The sequence below is a fragment of the Aedes albopictus genome, chromosome 1 (genome assembly GCF_035046485.1).
Source record: "Aedes albopictus strain Foshan chromosome 1, AalbF5, whole genome shotgun sequence".
NCBI lineage: Eukaryota > Metazoa > Arthropoda > Insecta > Diptera > Culicidae > Aedes > Aedes albopictus.
In genome coordinates this window covers 165,285,326-165,306,716 of record NC_085136.1, presented here as the reverse complement: position 1 = coordinate 165,306,716, position 21,391 = coordinate 165,285,326, and the positions used below count along the sequence as shown (strand labels likewise).

Genomic DNA, 21,391 nt, shown 5'->3' with positions numbered 1-21,391 from the left:
TCAGCCAAAATTTTAAAAATCTAGCTTGAGAGCAGCTTATTCATCTGTTGTACAGCAATAATGTTTGTTGGGTACAGAGGTCGATTTATGGCCTGAAACAAGCCTCGAAGTCATGGAACGACCGTTTTCATGGTTTCATGGTTAACCGGATGGGATTCAACAGTAGTTCGAACGATCCTTGCCTCTATACTCGTAGGATCGGGACCGAGACTGTCATTGTCGTGCTGTACGTGGATGACGTCATTGTGGCTGGAACTTCCCTGAAGGCGGTAGAAATCGTGAAGCGTTGCCTGTCATCCGAGTTCGAAATGACGGACGCAGGCAAGATCCACAGTTTTCTCGGGATTCGAATCGATTGAGACTTGGAAGCAGGAGTATTGCGGATGAGCCAACGACAGTACCTGAAAGATTTGCTTCGACGATTCCAGATGGACGAGTGCAAGCCGATATCCACGCCTATGGAGTGTCGGCTGAAGCTACCACGAGGTGAAGAGAAGGGGCGTACAGCGCAACCGTACCGCGAGCTCATCGGCTGCCTGACGTACGCATCACTCACGACAAGACCAGATCTGTCGGCGGCCGTGAATTTCTTTAGCCTTGAAATTGGCTGCCCGACTGATGAGCACTGGTCGTACCTGAAACGTGTTCTGAGGTACATCAAAGGGACACTAGACATCGGACTGGAGTATCGTGCTGATTCGGAGGTGCCGTTAATTCAGGTGTTCGCTGACGCGGACTGGGCCAACGATCCGGTGGACCGCCGGACGGTTAGTGGATGCTTGTTCAAGGTAGCTGGCTGTTGTGTTACCTGGATAACGCGGAAGCAACAAGTAGTATCGCTCTCGTCGACTGAAGCCGAGCTCAACGCTCTATGTGCGGCGGCGTGTTTCGAGATCTGGCTGGTTCGGCTGCTCAAGGATTTGGGGAAGGATGCCGAGCTGCCGGTGTGATTCTACGAAGACAACCAGTCGACATCGCGGAGGACAGCAAGAATCACGGTCGGCTCAAGCACGTCGATGTTAAATACCACTTCCTACGTGACTTGGTGAAGGATGGCCGTATTCGTATCCAGTATATTTCGACAACGGACCAAATGGCGGATATGATGACGAAGGGTCTCCCAGTGACTGCACTTCGTCGTCATCGGACCAATGCGGGATTGGTAAGTTGCTGCGATTGAGGAGGGCTGTTGGAATAGCAATCCTGGCAACCCTACCACCACTACCTAACTTGTGCTGCTATGCGCACCTTTGTGTTTATATAAATTTTGTTTCTTTTTCATAACCCACTGTTGTATTCTTAAATCAAACAAAACGCCATTGAATTAAAACGTGTTCTTCAAAATTATTTCGAGTTTATTCCGTTTTATTCCGTCTTCTGCCCATCCGAAACCACAATACTTCTTGCATCGCATTTCTCCATTTTGCGTGTTCTGTACCGGATATAACTGCTTCGAATGATTTCCGATCTGCTTGATGGACGGCCAGACTGATGGTTTCCGCGAACCTATCCGGACGCACTCCAATGTTAGACCGAGCTGATTGACGGACTGTCGCAATTCCGTTAGTTTCATCACCTACTTGATGCTCATCTTCTGGCACATCTTGATGCACAGCCTCTCCAGTTTCACCGTCATCGTCGGCCTCATAAAATTGCAAGGAATCATCAAGTTCACCCCGATGAACAACGTCCTCCTGTTCAGCATCAATCTTATCCATCAATTGTACAGGAACTTTGTTAACGTTTCCGTCAGCGGCCCTTCCACGGATCTATCCGGAATCTTCTTAACTTGGTCATCATTCTCCAGAAATCTGACATTTCGACCAATGTTAATTTCTCCGGTCTTGTTGTTCAAAAATCTGTATGCCGTGCTTTCCGTCGCGTATCCAACAAATGTAAGCTTGACCGCCTTTAATTCAAACTCCTTCCGCTTCTGTTGGGGCTTCCAAACATACGCATCACATCCGAACACTTTCAAATGGCTTAAATCCGGTTTCCTGCCGAACCATGCTTCGAACGGTGTAACATCAGTCGTCATCGTTGGTAGCCGGTTCTGCAAATATGACGCCGTATTGACAGCCTCCGCCCAAAACTTCCTTGGTAGTCCAGCGTCCACCAGCATGCAAATTCCCATCTCATTCAGGTTTCTGTTCTTTCTTTCGGCCACGTCGTTCTGCTGTGGCGCGTAACCGGCCGTATATTCCGCCTTGATGCCTTCTCCAGCGTAGAATTTACGGACTCTCTGACTCGCAAACTCGCCTTCTCTGTCCGATCGGATGATTTTCGGCTTCTTTCCAAATTGGTTTTCTGTAAAACGTACATCCTCACGAATAGGAAATTCAACCAAATGCCATCAATATGATGAGGAAACCAGGATAAATTGGGCAGACAACTGATTCGAAGCAGTCTAACAATGGTGTGCCTGAACGTTGACCAAGCGTATCTTTTGTAGTTTACTCTTCCACTCTTTGTTTTTCTGGTGGTGCATCACCGCAACTGACGCTATATGCCCTATTAATCTTTTTCTCTCTATCTCTCTCAACCCCTACAATCTGCATTTTGCCGCTCAATCATGATCTTCAATTTGTTCCGAAGAGTCACGCGCTGACGCTTGTCATCGCCGTTCGAGGGGGAGTTCGCGGGACGCTTGATGTCTCCGGCTTCTAAAGCTACGGCGGCAACTTTCACCGCAGCCTCCTCAACGATAGAGTCCTCCTCCTGTGAAGCGAGTAGCGCGAGCTCAAGGAACATGTCGTCATTCTGGTAGAGATATTTTAATGATTATATTACGTGCATATTTTTTGTTAATTATAACTTACCATATTATCAGCAGTTTGCTTATTAGCCATTTGGAAGGTGCGAAAAAAAAAAATAATAATTTAACAGCAATTTTCACCGAGTTTGAATAAACTAGCAGCAGCTGACACAGAATATGTGTTCTATCTGTCAGAGAGGAACTATAAGAGACGATGATTTTTTGGGCGTTTTCTAAATACGTAAGAACAATACCGAACGTATATGCAGCGTATGTGATCGTGTAAACGGTGGAACAATGATAATGTACCCAAGTATCTAAAGAGCTAGCATTGGTATTCACACAGATTGGACAGTTACTTGTTGTGTGGATGTTTATTTATAATACGCAATATCATTGCAGACATACACAGGGCAAAGGCATAAGTACACCTATTTGATAAGGCATAACAATTTGTAGCTTCATATGATGGATCAAATATTATTTGAGAACAGCGAACAAAAAAATAACTTTGAATATTCAGATGCATTCACTTAGATGAACCTCAAGCTGATTTGAAGTGCATGATGACGTGTCTGTACACAGTACATTGTACATTGTCCAGGTCTTAGGGCATCGTTATTGATTGATGCACAAGCGAGAAGAAAAAGAAGTTTTGACATCCAAGCGGTGTGCCGTTTACATCCATCGACCAATCAGCGACGCCGATCACATCGCCGGCACACCGCTCGGATGTCAAAACTTCTTCTTCGTATCGCTTGGTGCATCAATCAATAGCACAGACAAACAGACGTGTCACTTGGAAGAAAATGCGATAAAAATCATCGTCACGCAAACATAGTCGCCCAATGCTAATTATGCTGTGGTACGTAAATTTACTGAGTAGATGGCGGTAGTGAGGAAACGTCAAACAGAAGCAAAAACGATGCGAGCGCTATGAGCGAGGGATTTGCGAACTACGGAATAATTGAATAATCCGTTAAAAAGTTAAACGATGGGAAGTGAGTAGAGTGAGACGTCTGTTTGTGGTTATAGTTACGCGTGAGAGTGGGAGTGCGCGTGTGAGTGTTATTTTGGTGGCGAAGTGAAGAGGCCGCTTTTTTTCATTCGGATCGGCCGCGTCGTCGTCGTCGTCAATTTGAATGTGCACATCGTCGTACCCGTGTATAGTTGTAGCGGTTCAGTGTAATTTCGGAGAAGAAGCCAGTTAGTGGAAGATGCTGCAGCACATACGCACTGGACACTTCGAAGGATGTTTATTGGTGAGCTCTTTCCATTTTATCATAATAATTAATGCTATAGGATGTAAAAAATTCTCCTCTGGTTTTTGTGTATTTATCTAACTAATATTGAAAAGTTCGTCACGGCATGTGTCGGCGCTAGTTTTCAATGCACATTCAGTTGATAATAAATATTTTTCTTTTATTTTTCGCATTTACACACAAATTTGAATGGTTCGTCATCTTCGGTGTCGACATTTGTAATATTTTAATCAAAATGAATAAATGTTTTGACTCAAGTAAAGGTTGCATGAATCAAATCACTTACCAAAGTGAATCCAAATCATGTGACTCTCCCCTCCCCACTAACAAAAACTCCTTCCCGTGACAGTCGTGGAGAATGTGAGGTGATCTCGGTCTCTAGTAGCAACGTACGTCACACTAACATTCCTTTCCTTCCTCGATGACCGTAAGGACGTGGCCGGCGCCGTTATTGACTAATAAAGTCTGGAATTCTCGAACTGTGCACATTGAAAGCGGTAGCTACTCCCAAGCTCCGTTTGTTGGTTCCTTGTGCAATTTCGATTGTTCTGGTCAATCACAGAGTAGCAACTACGAATTGTACGGTCATCTATACTCATGCTCATAGTTACGCGTGAGAGTGGGAGTGCGCGTATGCGAAGCCGCAAAGAAAGAATATCAACAACAGCAAATCCACGCAAATGCTTTAGACGCGCACTCTCACTTTGACGCGGTACTATGGCAGCGCAGTTAAGGCAATAGGATGCAAATGGGCCTACAAGCGGAAGCAGGATGAGACCGGGCAAGTGGCAAGATACAAAGCCAGACTAGTGGCTCAAGGTTTTTCTCAAAAGTATGGGACGGATTACGACCTAGTATTTGCTCCGGTCGTGAAGCATGCAACTTTTCGAACTGTTTTAACACTCGCAAGCAGGGACTGGATGCTGGTGCGTCATGTGAACATCAAAATAACGTAGCTATACGGAGAGCTACAGGAGGAGATCTACATGAAGCAACCTACAGGCTTCAAGATCTACAATCCCAATGACGTGTGCAGACTACGAAAAAGCCTCTATGGACTGAAACAAGCAGCGAGAGCTCGGAACTCACAAGATTGATAGCATTTTTAGGAAGATGGGATTTCGAAGCTCAACAGCTGATCCTTGCATATACGTCAAAGAAATCTAAAATGTATCTCCTGATCTACGTCGATGTGTTATGGTTGTCCAAACGGAGTCCGAGTACCGTGCTTTGATGGCAGCACTGAAGGAGGAATTCAAGATTACGGAGTTAGGAGATCATCATTTCTTTCTTGGAATACAGATCAGGATGTCTTCTTCTTTTGTTGTTGTCGAGGGTCATTTGGCATAACGGTCATTTGCAGTGAAGAGAATTGTCAGACAAAAGAGGCACAAAACAAGCTGTTTCGACATGGAATGGACTGTAGGATTCCACTTGATTTGACCTTGGACTGCGGATTTTCCGGGAATAAAACTCCCACGCGACTTCGGAAAAGCGATACAAAACGTTTTATTGCGTTGATGACGAACTACACACTAAAAACTAATTCTTTTCTTTCTAGCGGGTTGCCGCGCTTTTTTAGTCCCAGTGGAAATAATAAACTAACAATAGTAAACACTACAGAAAATAATACGGCAGTCGTACGAGGGGCGCTACGATGCCGGAACATCCTCCCCGCCTTGAGGCCACGAAGGGGCATCAATCAGACGGAAGTACACAAAGCTTATGAATCTGTCTCTGGTATACAGTTGAACCTCGGCGCAATGTAACCACTCGAACGGTTCCCGAAGAGTCTGGATGGACCTTCTCCACGCGTGCTAGTTCCCACTGCGCCGGCGGGGCGTTATCATTCTTCACCAACACCAATTGGCCTACGTCGAGACAGGGATGGGAACACTCACTTGCGAAGAGTTACACTCCCTTGCTGTTTTCTCAGCTCAGAAGCGTGCTATCAAGAAATGATGTATGGACGACTTGTGGCTTGTGGTTTTGTCTAAAAGTTTGTCTAATAAAGTACGGGTCGCAAACCCATACCTAAGTCGTGACAGAGCAGCGAAAGCGACTCTCCACGAGGTGAATGTAATTTACATTCACTTCGTGGAGAGTTGTCTTCGCAGCTCCCTCACGCCTTCGATATGCGTGTGCGACCCATACTTTGTTCGGCAAACTTTTAGACAAAATCAAAAGGCAAAAGTCGTCCATACATCATTTCTTGATAGCACGCTTCTGAGCTGAGAAAACAGCAAGTGAGTGTAACTCTTCGCAAGTGAGTGTTCCCATCCCTGCGTCGAGATTGGGTTGAGCAGTACGCCACTTGCTGCGAGGTTGAAGACTTGCAAGATATTCGTCCTTCCATCTATTCCACACACGTTCAGTTTGCTGCTGAATCTCTTGCCATTGGTCCAATCGGTTGGTTGGCAAATGCTTCATGCTGGGCTCAGGAACCAAGTTGATGGGCTGGCGTCAAGGCCTCAGCACTGTCGGGATCGCTGGACAGCGGACACAATGGTCGTGAGTTGAGGCACGACTCAATTTGGCACAACAGTGTTGACAGATGCTCGAACGTGATGGCCGATTCTCCAAGTTCAGCCACGAGATGCTTCTTCACACTACGCACTGCGGCCTCCCAAATACCGCCCATGTGCGGCGCCGAAGGGGGATTGAAAACCCAGCTGATTCGTAGGTTCGACAGATAGCGGCTTGCGTCCTTGCTGTTGGCCAGAATTTGCTCCATGAACTCTCGTAGTTTACGATCGGCACCAACGAAGTTGGTCCCGATGTCCGATCGGATCTCCACAGGATAACCACGGCGTGATATGAATATGATCTTCAGAGCTCCAAGGAAAGTATCGGATGAAAGGTCACTTGCCACTTCCAGGTGGATCGCACGGGTCGATAGACACACAAATACCGCGAGGTATCCTTTGGTGGTGTTCACTCCTCGAACGCACGCTGCCTTCAGCATAATGGGCCCAGCATAATCCACGCCAACATGTGAAAATGCTCGTGTGGCCAGCACTCTAGCCGGCGGTAGGTTGCCCATCAGCTGACCAGCCGTTTTTACCTTGAGACGTACGCATCGTGTGCAGCCTTGTACTACCTTCCGAACGACCGTTTGGCAGCCAATTATCCAATACTGTTGATGTCAGAAGAGCCGACCCAGCATGTAGGTCTCGCAGGTGTAGATCACGCACTAGTAGCTCCGTAACTCGATGCCTTGGTGGCAAAATGATGGGGTGCATCATATCGTATGGCTGGGCCGAGTTTTGCAGACGGCCGCCCATACGCATAGTGCCATCAACGTCCAGAAAGGGATGCAACGGAGAAAGAATGTGTTTGGATTGCAAAGACTTACCCTTCCGTAGAAGTTCTACCTCTTGACCATACTCGACGTGCTGTGCTGCTTGCAGAAGTTGAATCTTGGCTCGATGCAGTTCATCCGGTGTAGCTTCACCAGTACGTCGATCGTCGATGGCTTGATTGCGTACATAGGATTTGAAGTTGTGGATGGCACGTTGCACACAAGCCAACAAGCGAACCAGGACGAAGAAGCTGGAACATTTGGTGATCAGTTGCTTCTCAATCTCGAAGCTAGTTGCTGCCCTTGTCGTTGTGGTATGTAGAGACTTGACACGTTTGACTTCCATTGCATCTTCATCGACCGCCTCGAAGGGCGGATCCTGATTCCATTCCGATTCGTCGTTCTTCAACCACGGTGCACCTTGGAACCACAGCCGATTGCCAACCAACTCGGTCGGCGTTAGACCGCGTGATGCCAAATTAGCGGGGTTTTCCTTGCTAGAAACGTGGCGCCAGCAGCTTCGTGGCAAGTATTCCAGTATGGCAGCAGTTCTATTGGCCACGAAAGTTTTCCATTTACGAGGATGGGATGCCAACCAATGGAGGACAATGCTCGAGTCAGTCCACGCCCAATGGTCGACTTCTACGCGTGGTAGAGCTTCAGTGATTTGGCGCATCAGATCCGTGAGCAGATGTGCACCGTTGAGCTCCAGGCGGGGCAGCGAAATTTGCTTGATCGGTGCTACCCGTGATTTGGCGGCAACCAGAACCACCGACACGTTGCCCTTGTCATCGGTTGACCTAGCGTGGACCACCGCTCCGTAAGCCTGCTCGGAGGCGTCGCAGAAACCATGAAGTTGAATCTGACCACGACAAGGGAAGATACATCGTGGAATTCTAATAGCTTCAAGTTGAGACAAGCTTTGCTTCACTGCTTGCCATTCACCTTCGACGATGGCTGGCAGAGGATCGTCCCAACCAACATCGAAGAGCCACAAGTGTTGATAGAGAATCTTGATCTTGGCTGTTACTGGAGCCAGCCAGCCGAACGGGTCAAAGAGCCTTGCTGAGTCCGAAATTATCTGGCGCTTCGTATTAATGCTGGACGGAGAAAAGTTGACCTTGAACCCGTATTCATCGTCGGATTGGTACCAGTTGATACCGAGGGCTTTTACTGTTTCGCTGTCGTTCAACATTTTCACTGGAACGGGTGAAGCTCCGTCTTCGTCGTTACGTGGCAGAAGGTTCTCGTTGTTTGACGACCACTTGCGCAATTCGAAACCCGCTGACGAAAGGATTTCGGCCACCTGCTCCTTCAGCTGACTTGCTTCCTCCTTGTCATCGGCGCCTGACAAGAAATCATCGACGTAGAAATCGAACTTGATTGCTTCAACCGCTTTAGGATAAACTGCTTCATATGGTTTGGCCGCTTCCCTCATGGATTCGATTGCCAAATATGGCGCTGTCTTCGTACCGTAGGTAACAGTACAGAGTCGGTTATGCTTCAGAGGCTGGTCTGGTTCTTCACGAAAGACGATACGTTGATAATCGCGGTCCGCCTGGTGCACCAATACCTGGCGGTACATTTTGGCCACATCCGCGCAAAAGGCCACTCGATGAGAACGGAACCGCAATGCTACAGCGAAGAGATCAGCGTTGTTGTTGGGTCCAGCTAGCAGCTTGTCGTTCAGTGAGACCCCTGATGATGACGCACAAGAAGCGTCAAATACAACGCGTAGCTTGGTGGTCAAACTATCGGATTTGATCACCGCATGGTGTGGCAGATAATAGCACTCGTTGCTATCCTTTGGTATCTGCTCGGTCGGAACTTCTTCCATGTGGCCAAGTTCTAGATACTCGTGCATGAAAGAAGTGTACTGGCGTTTGAACTCGGGATCCAGTTGGAATCGTCGCTCGATGGATTGCATCCGCTTCGTGGCAACAGCGAGGGAATCGCCGAGCGCTGGCTTCGAATCATCAAAGGGTAGTCTGACAATGAAGCGTCCTGTTTCGTCCCGTTGCAGAGTCGAACTGAAGTGTTCAGTGACCTGCTGCTCAGAAGGAGTAAGCGGTGATGCTTTGGAAATCTCCTCCTGCTCCCAAAACTTCTGCAAGGTTCGGTTAAGATCGATGTCAACATGCAGATTGACGACGGCATGGTTGTTGGGGATAACTTCCGACGCGTCGTATTGTCCGGCGACGATCCACCCGAAGATCGTCCGTTGGGCCACCGTTTGGCCGCTTTCGTTCTTGACTTGTCCCCCTTCCAGAAGAGCAAGAAAAACGTCTGCACCTAGGATGATATCTATTGCACTCGGTCGGTTGAACTCCGGGTCGGCAAGATCTCCCAAGTCATCCAAAAGCTTCAAATTGGCAGGGTTGAATCGTTGAGATGGGATTGTGGTGGCGAGTTTCCCAAGCACGTAAGCCTCGGTGGTCAAGACTACGACGTCGTTGAACCGTGTTTTTTTTTTTTTTTTTTTTTTTTTTTTTTTTTTTTTTTTTTTTTTTTTTTTTTTTTTTTTTTTTTTTTGCAAGACGAATGGTAACCAAACCACGTGTTGTTCCCACTTCCTGCTGGCCAAGTCCGTTGACCACGAGTTTTCCGTTACGCCGCGGCAGTTTCAGCTTGCGGACACAGGTTTCGGTCACTAGTGATGCCTGCGATCCAAATCGATCAGCACTCTTGCCGAACTGAATCCACCATCCGCCTGCTGCACTTTCACTACCGCCGTAGGTAGCAACGAAATGGATTTCTTGTCGCCTTGTTCCATTCCGGCTGTCAACGCAACGACGACACCTTTTTCCTTTGCAGGTACTTCCGGCGACTGATCTTCTTCCTGTTTCTTCGCCACCACTTGATCAGGCTTCTTCGCCACCGGACACAGCAGCGTATGGTGGCGCTGTTTACACTCACTATTGCGGCATACCGTTTTCGACGAGCACGATTTCACAGAATGTGAGGGTCGTAGGCAGTTAAAACAGAGTTTGGCCTTTTGCACTAATTCTCGCCTGTCCTTCACACTCATATTTTTAAAGTCTTCGCACTGATACGTATTGTGCTCACTAGAGCACTTCGCGCACTTTTTGTCCACTGTTGTATGCAGCATCTTCAGCTTCTCTGCTACCGGCTTGGCCGCTTCTTTCTTCGGTTCATTCACTGGTTTCTTCGAAAACGCCGAACACGTTTCCAGCATCTCACAACGCTTCTTTGAGAAACTCCAACAAATCTTCGAAGGTGGGATTTTCGGTGTCGACAACTTCCTGTGACCAGCTTGCTCGCGTCTCCTTGTCCAGTTTCTCCAGGATAAGATGAATCAGCCACGGATCCCGGCCGGTGAAGTCGTTTCCCAACGCGTCCAACTGTTGGATGATCTCGTCGGACGTTGTTACCAGCCAGCCCAGTGACTGCGGAGTAGCTTGGGTTACCGGAGATTGAGCCAGGAACTCATGAACCAACGAAAACACGGTGTAGCGCTTCTTGTCGAACTGGGCAATCAAGGTGCCCCACGCATTTTGATAATTGGCGCCCGAGATAGCAAATTTGCTGACCAATCTCTTGGCATCTCCCTCGAGGTACGAAAAAAGATACTGCATCTTTAGCGCATCCGAAATGTCGGCTCGGTTGTGGATCGTTGAAACGTACATATCCTTAAACGTCATCCACTGTTTACGTTCACCACTGAACGGTTGAATGTTGATGGCAGGCAATCGAACGGCGAGCTGGGGTAACGAATTCGGCATCTGACTTCCATCGAGAGGGGCACTATTCGACAGCTGTGCAAGATTTTCGACGGTTTTCGTGGTCCTTGCCTGATCCAGCAGCAGCTTCCGCTGCGTCTCGATGAGCAGATGCAATGCCTCTTTCCAGTCGCTCGATTCGACCGCTGTTCGCTGGCTAACCGATGATCCCACGTCGAATTCGTTCAAGTAGCCTTCGAAAACATCCTTGGCTCGGTAGAACATACCGAAGAACTCCTCGCGTACGTTGTGGACGGATGCGATGGCATCGAGGTTCTCCTGCTTCTCCTCGATCGATCCTTGTGTTTCCCGAAAGCTAGCAGCAAGTTCCTTCAGCTGGTTCAGTCGATCCCTAACCTCACTTAGGGAGGGACTCCGCTCCTTGACAGCGTCTGCGACTGAAAGCTCTCCACGCACCTGAATCATCAGGGCGTTCCGGCGGGTAATTAGCCTTTGTAGGTCCGACATTATTCGGATCGAAGGTCCAAATGTTTCGACATGGAATAGACTGTAGGATTCCACTTGATTTGACCTTGGACTGCGGATTTTCCGGGAATAAAACTCACACGCGACTTCGGAAAAGCGATACAAAACGTTTTATTGCGTTGATGACGAACTACAAACTAAACTAACAATAGTAAACACTACAGAAAATAATACGGCAGTCGTACGAGGGGCGCTACGATGCCGGAACACAAGCAACAAAAAATACGTGGCGATTACTCTTTATCTCTACTGGTAACAGATAATGACATGATCTCGAAAATTTTTGTTGCAGACAAAACGGAAGCTGCGTACTTTTCAACTCGTGAATAATCAATTATTACCAACCCAAAATCGAACTTTTTTGATGATACATCTTCAGCAGCAATGCAGTGTTTACCGACTCGAAGTTACCGCTCGAAAATCATAATGCAAGCCTTAAAAATTTCTAAACTCGTGGTGTACGATCTTTGTCCTATTCTGTTGAAGTTGGGACAAAGCTATGTCGCATTGGGTAGAATGTCGCAACAAATTCAGATTGCGACATTATCGTTATTGTTGCGCGATGGTTGAATTTTGATTCACTGGTCATTTGGTATAATCGAAGTACATCCTTCTTTCTTTATGCCAAGTGTCCATTACGCCAAATATCATTATGCCAAACAAATTTATGTCAAACAATCTTCAGCCAAAAGACACAGACCCACGAAGATCATTGCCAATAGCGGATTTTTGGAATGCTGACCAAACTCACAATTTCTACCGCAGGGCACTCTTTTCGGATGACATGAAACATTTTCGATCATAGCTCATAAAACGTCATGTTTAATAAGGCTATATAAAAACCATGTTACCTAGCTTTTGAACACCTTGTGTGTGTAAGTTGAGTTGATTGTTAGGTAAATCACTTTCGGGTCACCTGCCGGCGCTGCAGTCGATCACACTTCACGCAGTCGGACAGCCAACAGGTGTCGTGATAGCACGCGCCACATTTGCTACATTTCACTACACGTTTTTGCCAAGGAAAAATAATCTCCTTGCGATCACAGTTTTCGCAAAAGAACCCATGCGCTATGCAGAGCTGTACAAAATAAATAGATTATCAGAAAAAAAAAATCTGCAAGATGGGTAAGGGATGTACTCACCTCACACTCGAATATGTGCTTCTCACAGCGCCTGATTAAATCGGTCTTTTCCTTTTGGAATGATCCATTCCTAACGGAAATAAAGTCCGCCATAGACCAACTATCCAGCTCAGATGTTATGTGTTCCGGAACGTTATGGAATTGGCCCTTCATCCTGGAAAAAGGTTGATCGATCAAATCATAGCTTTTAGGTCGATCATTGGTAAAGGCACTCACTCTGTGGCAAAGCGACAGTTCACGATGAAATCCTTAATGTATTTTAGATTCTTCCTTATATTTCGAGCTACTTGCAGAACTCGCACCTTCTCGTACAGCTTCGGATTCAGGTGGTTTATTCGATAGAGAGGGCATGCAATTATTTCGTTTAGCAACCGATAGGCGAAACTGCAAACTGGATAGAACGTAAAATCCCATCTGGAAAAGCAATAGCCAAATGTAAAGAATAACAGTCGTTTGATTTGCCATTTTAGGAATAGCTACCGTTCAATAACTTTGGCTGGAATGGCAGCCATGTGATTTTTATGGCACCCGGAGCAATTGTACTTGCCCAGATAATGGCAATATCGGAACCGGCTGGAATATGCTTGTGCGACCTTCATTCCACAGCCGGCGCATCGGTTGTTCTGCTTTTGCATTTGTGCTCGGCGGCTGAAATTAAAAGTAGTAGGTGGTCGTCACGTTAAATTCGAACCAGCGAGCTATATTGGAACAGCATGATGTGTGGAAGTTTTACGAAGCTGTTGGTGGTGTGCGGAGAAAAACTGCGCCGTCTCGGTGTCAAGATCATACGCTTGGTAGGCCAGGAGGAGTTCAACGAATGGAGTGCAAATAAGTTTTGGAGTTTGGTGTGCAATAGTAGGTAGTAGACACGCTTCTTCCGGAAGAAAAAAAAAAGCATGTGGAAGAAGCAGAGTGTGCGGAAAAGGATCGTAAGGTGTTAGACAGGTGAAAACAGCACTTCGGCGAACACCTAAATGACGCATGAATTGCAGACAAGGAATTCATTAAATGGACTCGGGAAAATTAGGATACGGAACAGTTACTAGAGCTGTATGGAGGTAATGAGTAATCTTACCCATTCAAAAAATAAGCAACAATTTTAGAAACCCTACAAAATCCCAAGACCGACAAAAATGCAATTTTCGACAAGTTTGGCTCCTGAAAGCTACAATAATAAACTTGATGATTTTGTGGCTATATCGGTCTCTTTCTACTCATAAGTATAAGGGAGTAGAGATCAAGTGGATAATGAAATGATAGATATGATAGAAGAATTCGCTAGGTAGCGAACAAGTGTGAAAATTTTTATAGAAGGTGAAATTAGGCAAGTAGGCCATTTATTGAACGAATACATCGAATGCGTGAAACTTCTGCCGTGCGACCTGTGCTTTTAAACAGATCGGCTTGGTTGGTAGTTCATACCACCTTACCAAGACTGGCAAAAGTTTCAGGCACCCGACTGCCTATGCATTGTTCTGTTTTCATCACAAATTCTATCGATCGGTAGCTTTTTCGGAATTCGCACTCCGTTCATAGAGGTATGCCTATATCGCGGCGTGTTCTTCCTATTAGCTTTTTCGATCTTATTGGATAGCACACTTTTCTTTTTGAGCCAAACTTTTCATATCATGTACTGATTTATCGACCGTATTCTATAATTAACTTGATGATTTTGTGGCTATATCGGTCTCTTTCTACTCATAAGTATAAGGGAGTAGAGATCAAAGTGAATAATGAAATGATAGAGATGATAGAATTCGCTAGGTAGCGAACAAGTGTGAAAATTTTTATAGAAGGTGCAATTAGGCAAGTAGGCCATGTATTGAACGAATACATCAAATGCGTGAAACTTCTGCCGTGCCACCTGTGCTTTGAAACAGATCGGCTTGGTTGGTAGTTCATACCACCTTACCAAGAAAAGTGTTCTATCCAATAAGATCGAAAAAGCTAATAGGAAGAACACGCCGCGATATAGGCATACCTCTATGAACGGAGTGCGAATTCCGAAAAAGCTACCGATCGATAGAATTTGTGATGAAAACAGAACAATACATAGGCAGTCGGGTGCCTGAAACTTTTGCCAGTCTTGGTAAGGTGGCATGAACTACCAACCAAGCCGATCTGTTTAAAAGCACAGGTCGCACGGCAGAAGTTTCACGCATTCGATGTATTCGTTCAATACATGGCCTACTTGCCTAATTTCACCTTCTATAAAAATTTTCACACTTGTTCGCTACCTAGCGAATTCTATCATATCTATCTTTTCATTATCCACTTTGATCTCTACTCCCTTATACTTATGAGTAGAAAGAGACCGATATAGCCACAAAATCATCAAGTTAATTATAGAATACGGTCGATAAATCAGTACATTCTGCTATTCTATTCTGCTATTATCAACGCATCCCCTGGCTTTCGCCCATCTGCGTTGTCTTTTCACTAGGCAATACGTCTACCAATTGATGTTTATGGGCTTGCCGGACCAAGTCATGTAGCTAAGCCAAACACCCCACCTACAACTGTTGGGTAGGCACCATTGTCCCGCCCACTGGTCTTTTACAGCTAGTTGTAGGTGCATGTGTGCGTGTAAGTATTGGTGTATGTGTGTTAGTGTTGGTGTATTGTAGGCGCCAACTCGTTCTAATCCACTCTGATTGCTAACACCCTATTGAACCATTACCCTCAAATCTGGCAATCTATGAAATAGAATGAGTTAAGCGCCTGGAATAATAGTTAATCAAACAAGGAATATTAGTATTAAAGTGAAGATACAATGAAGCAACGCCCCGAACCTCAAGAGCACAAACCCCAAGAACCAAATGACAGGCTGCGTGAACAGTCGATCGACTGGCCACCACCAGTGAATAACCAATCGAGCAAACCCTCCAGCACAAACCGCCACCAGCTCTCTCGATCTGCGCCCAACAAATCCGAGTCACAGCCCAGCCATAGCTTCACCTTAAAACCAAAATCTAGATTGCAGAGCACAATACTTCCCAAGTAACCACGCAGCTCGGTCCGCGAATCACGCACAACACGTCACAAATGAGACAAACACTACCCCACCCGTACAACCGAAACCGATCTAGGGTAGAGAAGGGTCTCTTTCCACTACAACCCCGACTCAACTGCACCCACAGGGAGCGCACCCCACACACACACTGCACTCATGGATCCATCACGACCCGAGCCGCACGGTCACCTGGGTTGCTTCTATCTGCATGACCTCACCCAACCCGTAACGCAGAGTTTAAATCCCTCTCTTGCATTACAAAGCAGTCTCTCTTCCCAAAGTTTGTGCGTGGTATAAATGAGATTATAAAGCTGAAGAAATCGTCACTAACACAACCGCCAACAATGAGCACTCAATGGTGTCGGCAGAATCAATGACGACCTCCTCAGTCCCAAACCCAATTATCCTACACTACCCAAGTAACCACAATGCTGAAGCCGTACGCACTGCACGTACGAAGTACATACAGACCTACCCGCACCGCCTAAACAAACCACCTAGGCCGAACACAAGCGAAAAGCGGCGCCACCACTGTTAAACCACGACTATGCCAGTAGGTATAATCGCAATTCAGCAATCGTAGATCCATTCCCCGCTCCTACTCAGCCCCAACGATCCATAGCAATGCTTGTCAATATATGCACCCCACATACGCAACCCCCACAACCCAGCAGTATGGTCACTTGAGTATCCCTGGGATTTTGATTACATGATGGTCAGGGATCACAGCCATCAAAACGTTCCACACTTTGCCAGGGCTTGCGACCTGTAACCATGATGATTTCCGCAATGGGAAACCATGATGGCTAGCGGTGTTAGAATACGGTCGATAAATCAGTACATGATACAATAATAAAAAAATGCAAGGAAATCCCCATTCTGCATCCGTGACTTTAACTGCAATGTTCAACTTACTCTGACCATTGGTTGCAGTAGGTGAAGATTATTTGAGGCCGTGGCGGAGCCCACTCTCGCGTCCCACGGATGATCGTGTTCACCCCGTTCTGGTCGTCCGGATTGGCAATATATCCATCCGGCGGAATCGGAAGCAGCTGTTGGGGTGCATCCTGCTCGGACACCAACCAGAGCATTTCGCAAGCCGTTGGCAGCTGTTTTTCGTTGAATTTCGAGAGCAAACTGAGAGCCACTGCTTCGGCAGAATACGATTTTGTGTCACCACATTCGCTGGCTTCCACTGCTTCGAGGTCTTCATCTCCAGAGGAAGATCGATTGGCATAATTGGACGAGATTTGTCGCAGGTATTTAGAGTGTAATTCCCCGGACTCCACACTGCTACCTCCGCTGGATAAGGACGAGACTGCTGTTGAATCACTCCCTCTGGAACCGGTTGAGGGGCTGATATTGTTCGCTGAATCTTCGCTGCTTTTGTGACCACCCTCGAAAAACTGCGGAGACCCCGAACCCGACGTCCAGAAATTGGAGTTGGACGGAAGCTTCCGCAATCCGCTTCGCCTCATGGCCGCTTCCTTTTCGTTCCACTTTAATTGCTCAAATGTCGCAATAAGTGCTTCCGACAAGCTGAAGTGCGCATTCTCCCGATCCAGTTCGGTGTTGGTTCGAGAAATGGATACCGTTTTCAGGTACGAGGTCAAACTTTGACCAGGTTGGGGACGGGACGGAATTTCCAACAGGCTTCCAACACTCTTGTTGTCGTTGGATTTGCTAATCTTTTCGCCGTATTGTGGAATAAATTCGTTTATAAGAATCATTGGGCTGCCGGTTAGCTTGGCCAAGCTGAACAGGTCCGGCTTTGAGTTGCTGCTTTCCATCTTTTTGGTTGGAGCATTCGATGGGCTGGTTCCTTCCTGTTGTTGGCTGCTGCTGGATGAATCGGTATAAATTTTTATATTATCACAATTCAGCACGTTCAGCGATGGTTTTGGCAAACTGTAAGAAAAAAAGAAAAAAAATATATAACATTGGAGTTTGTACAAGTGGACTGCATTTTGTAGATTCTCGACATAGGCGGACCAACGACTTTCCGAATAGACCACTTAATCACTCAAATTTGATCAAATTCACTTTCTAGCTAATTAACGAAAATACATGTAATAGCCGCTGCATGCTGTGAGATTTTGACTTTTACTGCGAGCTCTGTGTTCAAAATTCCTGTGAGAGTAAGTAGAGCAGCACCAAAACATGGCTCACAGTAAAAGCCTAAGAACAAAAGAATTTTGCCAGCATACACAATACACATGCTTATTGTTTGTTTATTTGAGTCTAATCTTCATCTGACTATGAATGTACCTATCTTAATAAAGTCGAAAAAAAATCATACACAAATAAGACTTATAAGGATGCGACTGAGAACATGAATGTTTTAGAATAAAAGGCGTACAACTATAATTTACAAACTCACCTCTCATTACCACTGTAGCAGAACTTTGGCACAACGACTCCGGTGATTTCATTCTCCTTGTTGCCATCGATGCAGTCGGGTGGCCGCTTCCTCGCGGAATGATAGTGATCCTTCAGGGCAATGTTCGGCAGACTTCGGGACACCTTGCCGATCTTCTTCCGGCGCAAATTGCTCCGAGAGTTCGAATGGTGGATCGTCTGCCGTCTTTTAAGGCCACTTTTGTCCTGCTTCGCACTGGCGGCAACCGCTTTCAGCAAAAAGTTCGGATGAGATTCGGACCGCTTGATTCCTCCGATGAGAGTGCTATCGTCCCGTGCGTCATACAAGCCGGGATCGATCCGGGACAGCAGGGCCGGTTGTCCCCTTTCCAGTGCATTGAAGCTTATCATCATCGCGTCTGCATAACGCTCGTCTCTGAGGAAAGCTGTCGACTTGTAGCAATGGCGCATATGTTCCTTATCGTTAACCAGCCAGTTTAGATTCTTCGAAAGGCAGCGCTGCTGAGCGCACTGAAATATCCACTGCAGACCTTTGTCTTCGCTTACGACTGTCGTGGCTGGTCTAGGTCGTGTCACATGCAGCGATATTGTGGGATTCGAGAATTTAAGGCCTTTGATCACCTCCCAAACATCTGGTTCGTTCTAGAAGATCATTTACATAAATATAGGTCATCTATACCAATATGGACTATTGAACGCCCCCACCACTTACCTTTTCCGTGAAGGCCTTGATTCTGTGGGTGAATATTCGCTTGATGCTACGATACAGAGGCTCCAGTCGGTCCGGATCATACGATCCGAGCACGGAACCACCGCCGGAATCGTCGACATCTTGCGAAGATGCTCCTTGGAAGCGAATATGGCTGGTCAGCTCGTTGCTGGCCGTGATTAGCTCCAGTAGAATCTCCCTGCATTCGTGTGATGCTGCGTCATTGGATGCTGATGATTTCACGACGAACTCCATGTATGGTTCCGAAGGCACCACAATATACCCTCCGCCCGGATGTTCCCAAACAGATAATAACTAATATGCACTACTAAACAACGTAATTATTGTGGAAAACTTCCGCTGCAACAACTTTTGTTATTAGTCAGCTCCTGATAATCAAGATACACATCAAAAGGAATGACATTTCAAGCGGAACATTTCGATACATCCTATCGAATAATGGGGAACAAAATTAAATAATTCCTTTATACCCCAGACAGACATGTGATATGAGTGTGATTCCTGTACAACGGTACGCAGTGTCAAGAAAATTCTAACAAGACAGACTTGAACTGAGAGAATTTTCAGTATGGCACTCATTTCAAGCGCAATTGTACAGTGATTCTTGTATCACATGTGTGTCATAAGTATTATATTTTCTTCGGGTTCCAGGGATCAACTATAATTCCAGGAAATAATGATCTGTTTAACTTTAAAAGCGCTTTCATTATTTTTATACGAAATCCAATGAAATATATAAAAATCAATCATTTTGCTTGACATTTTATTTGTAAAAACACTAGAATCCAAACCGTGTAAATGTGATCTTTTCAAATGCATGGCTTGGAATTTCGTTAACGGTAAAACAAAGCCACGCAAAACTAGGTATATACTAACGAGCCTGGATAAAACAAAGAGGAGAAACGTCAAAATTGGAACAGTCCATTTGCTGTCATCCTCATAGTTCCAATCGAGCAGGAGACCTGTCAAAACAGCAAGGATTCGCCACTTTGATATACTCGAGACACTTTAGTATATACGAATATAAATAACAATATGTTGAAGTTTATGAAATTCAATACATACACTGCGAACTCAGCAGTACCCTTTAATGTGTAAAAATACCCTCTTTTTTGAGATATATGAAGCTGTCAAAATAAAGAGTATTTTGAAATTTTCCATAATGGGTGTTTTTTGCCCTCTTCTATGTTCAGAGTATGTACTCTTCAATGGGTGAAAACACTCTTAGTAATTCGCAGCAAATCAAAGCTTGTTCGCCTTCTGCCAGGTATCTAACGGTAAGTGTTAACAATTTATGTTAAATATAACTAAAAAGAAGTAAACAAATTTAATCCTATTATTTTCAGCCTGTTTCCCGATTGTGGCGAACTTTTGGCATCGAGGGAGAAGCTCGACATATTTTTCATCATGACAAATAGAGCTAAGTGCGAGACGAGGTTCGAGAAGAGGAATAAATTTAGAAAACTATTGTATGTTTGACATGATGATTATAATCAAACTGAATAAAGTAGTTGTATGTTTAAGTGTTTTCTTGCATTTTATTAAATTTATAAAATAATCTTAATTCCAAAAGCCTGCAGAAAAAAATAAAAGAGAGTGAAATTTACCCTTTTTTCCCGTAGAAAATGATTTGCGAAAATGGGTAAATTTTACACGTCCATTTGACGTACAGGTGATGTACCCTTTAAAGAGTAAAGGCCGATTACTCTTTTTATGAGTTCACCTAGTTACTCTCGAAATGGGTGAAAAAGTACTCTTTTAAGAGTACTTTGGTTTCTCAGTGTATTGTATTTTATTCTTTAACATGAATAAAACAAAACAGGGCAAACAATATTCAAATTACTGCAAACATAAAGAAATATTTGCCTCGGACATGCGCAGGTACGAGGATTGTTTTATGCCATAGTTCGACGTGGATAGACGAGTGCACCGATGAACTGAATTCATCGCGGTCCGAGAATTTTGACACTACAGCGGGGTCGTTCCCAATCAGAATTCTTCAATTCTGATTGGAAATCTTTCACTTCTGATTGGAAGCGACCCCGCTGTAGTGTCAAAATTCTCGGACCGCGATGAATTCAGTTCATCGGTGGAGTGCGTCTATGGACTATGGACTTATCCACCGATGAACCGAATTCATCGCTGTCCGAGAATTTTGACACTAGAGCGGGGCCATTCCCAATCAGAATCGTTAAATTCTGATTGGAACGGCCCCGCTCTAGTGTCAAAATTCTCGGACCGCGATGAATTCGGTTCATCCGTGGATAAGTCCATGGACAGTGCGTCTATGGTCTATGGACTTATCCACCGATGAACCGAATTCATCGCGGTCCGAGAATTTTGACACTAGAGCGGGGCCGTTCCAATCAGAATTGGACGATTCTGATTGGAACAGACCCCGCTCTAGTGTCAAAATTCTCGGACCGCGATGAAATTGGTTCATCGATGGATAAGTCCATAAGGTGCGGAAACTTGTTCATTTTGTGTGAATTTAGCTTACCGTGCTTACACAACTCCGACAAAACAACGAAATTAAATATTATAGGGGAAGACGGGGTAAGAAAATACCCTTCGCGGAAAGAC

At 45.6% G+C, this 21,391-nt stretch overlaps 3 protein-coding genes across 3 annotated transcripts; 1 reads left to right on the top strand and 2 right to left on the bottom strand.

Annotated features, from left to right (window-relative positions):
* The first annotated feature begins 383 nt into the window (after positions 1–383).
* LOC134289741 (uncharacterized) lies at positions 384–950 on the top strand. The gene has a single exon (XM_062856166.1). It carries the CDS (start codon positions 384–386, stop codon positions 948–950), a length of 567 nt encoding a protein of 188 aa, XP_062712150.1.
* Positions 951–7,037: 6,087 nt separating this feature from the next.
* On the bottom strand, positions 7,038–10,514 carry LOC134289739 (uncharacterized). The gene is made up of 2 exons (XM_062856161.1): positions 10,008–10,514; positions 7,038–9,680 (listed from the first exon to the last, which is right to left on the bottom strand). Exons 1-2 carry the CDS (start codon positions 10,512–10,514, stop codon positions 7,038–7,040), a joined length of 3,150 nt encoding a protein of 1,049 aa, XP_062712145.1.
* A 1,831-nt stretch (positions 10,515–12,345) lies between these two features.
* On the bottom strand, positions 12,346–19,218 carry LOC109415572 (run domain Beclin-1-interacting and cysteine-rich domain-containing protein). The gene is made up of 7 exons (XM_019689457.3): positions 18,791–19,218; positions 18,080–18,720; positions 16,615–17,607; positions 13,167–13,334; positions 12,903–13,100; positions 12,687–12,840; positions 12,346–12,622 (listed from the first exon to the last, which is right to left on the bottom strand). Exons 1-7 carry the CDS (start codon positions 19,040–19,042, stop codon positions 12,446–12,448), a joined length of 2,583 nt encoding a protein of 860 aa, XP_019545002.3. The 5' UTR covers positions 19,043–19,218; the 3' UTR covers positions 12,346–12,445.
* Between the last annotated feature and the right edge of the window lie 2,173 nt (positions 19,219–21,391).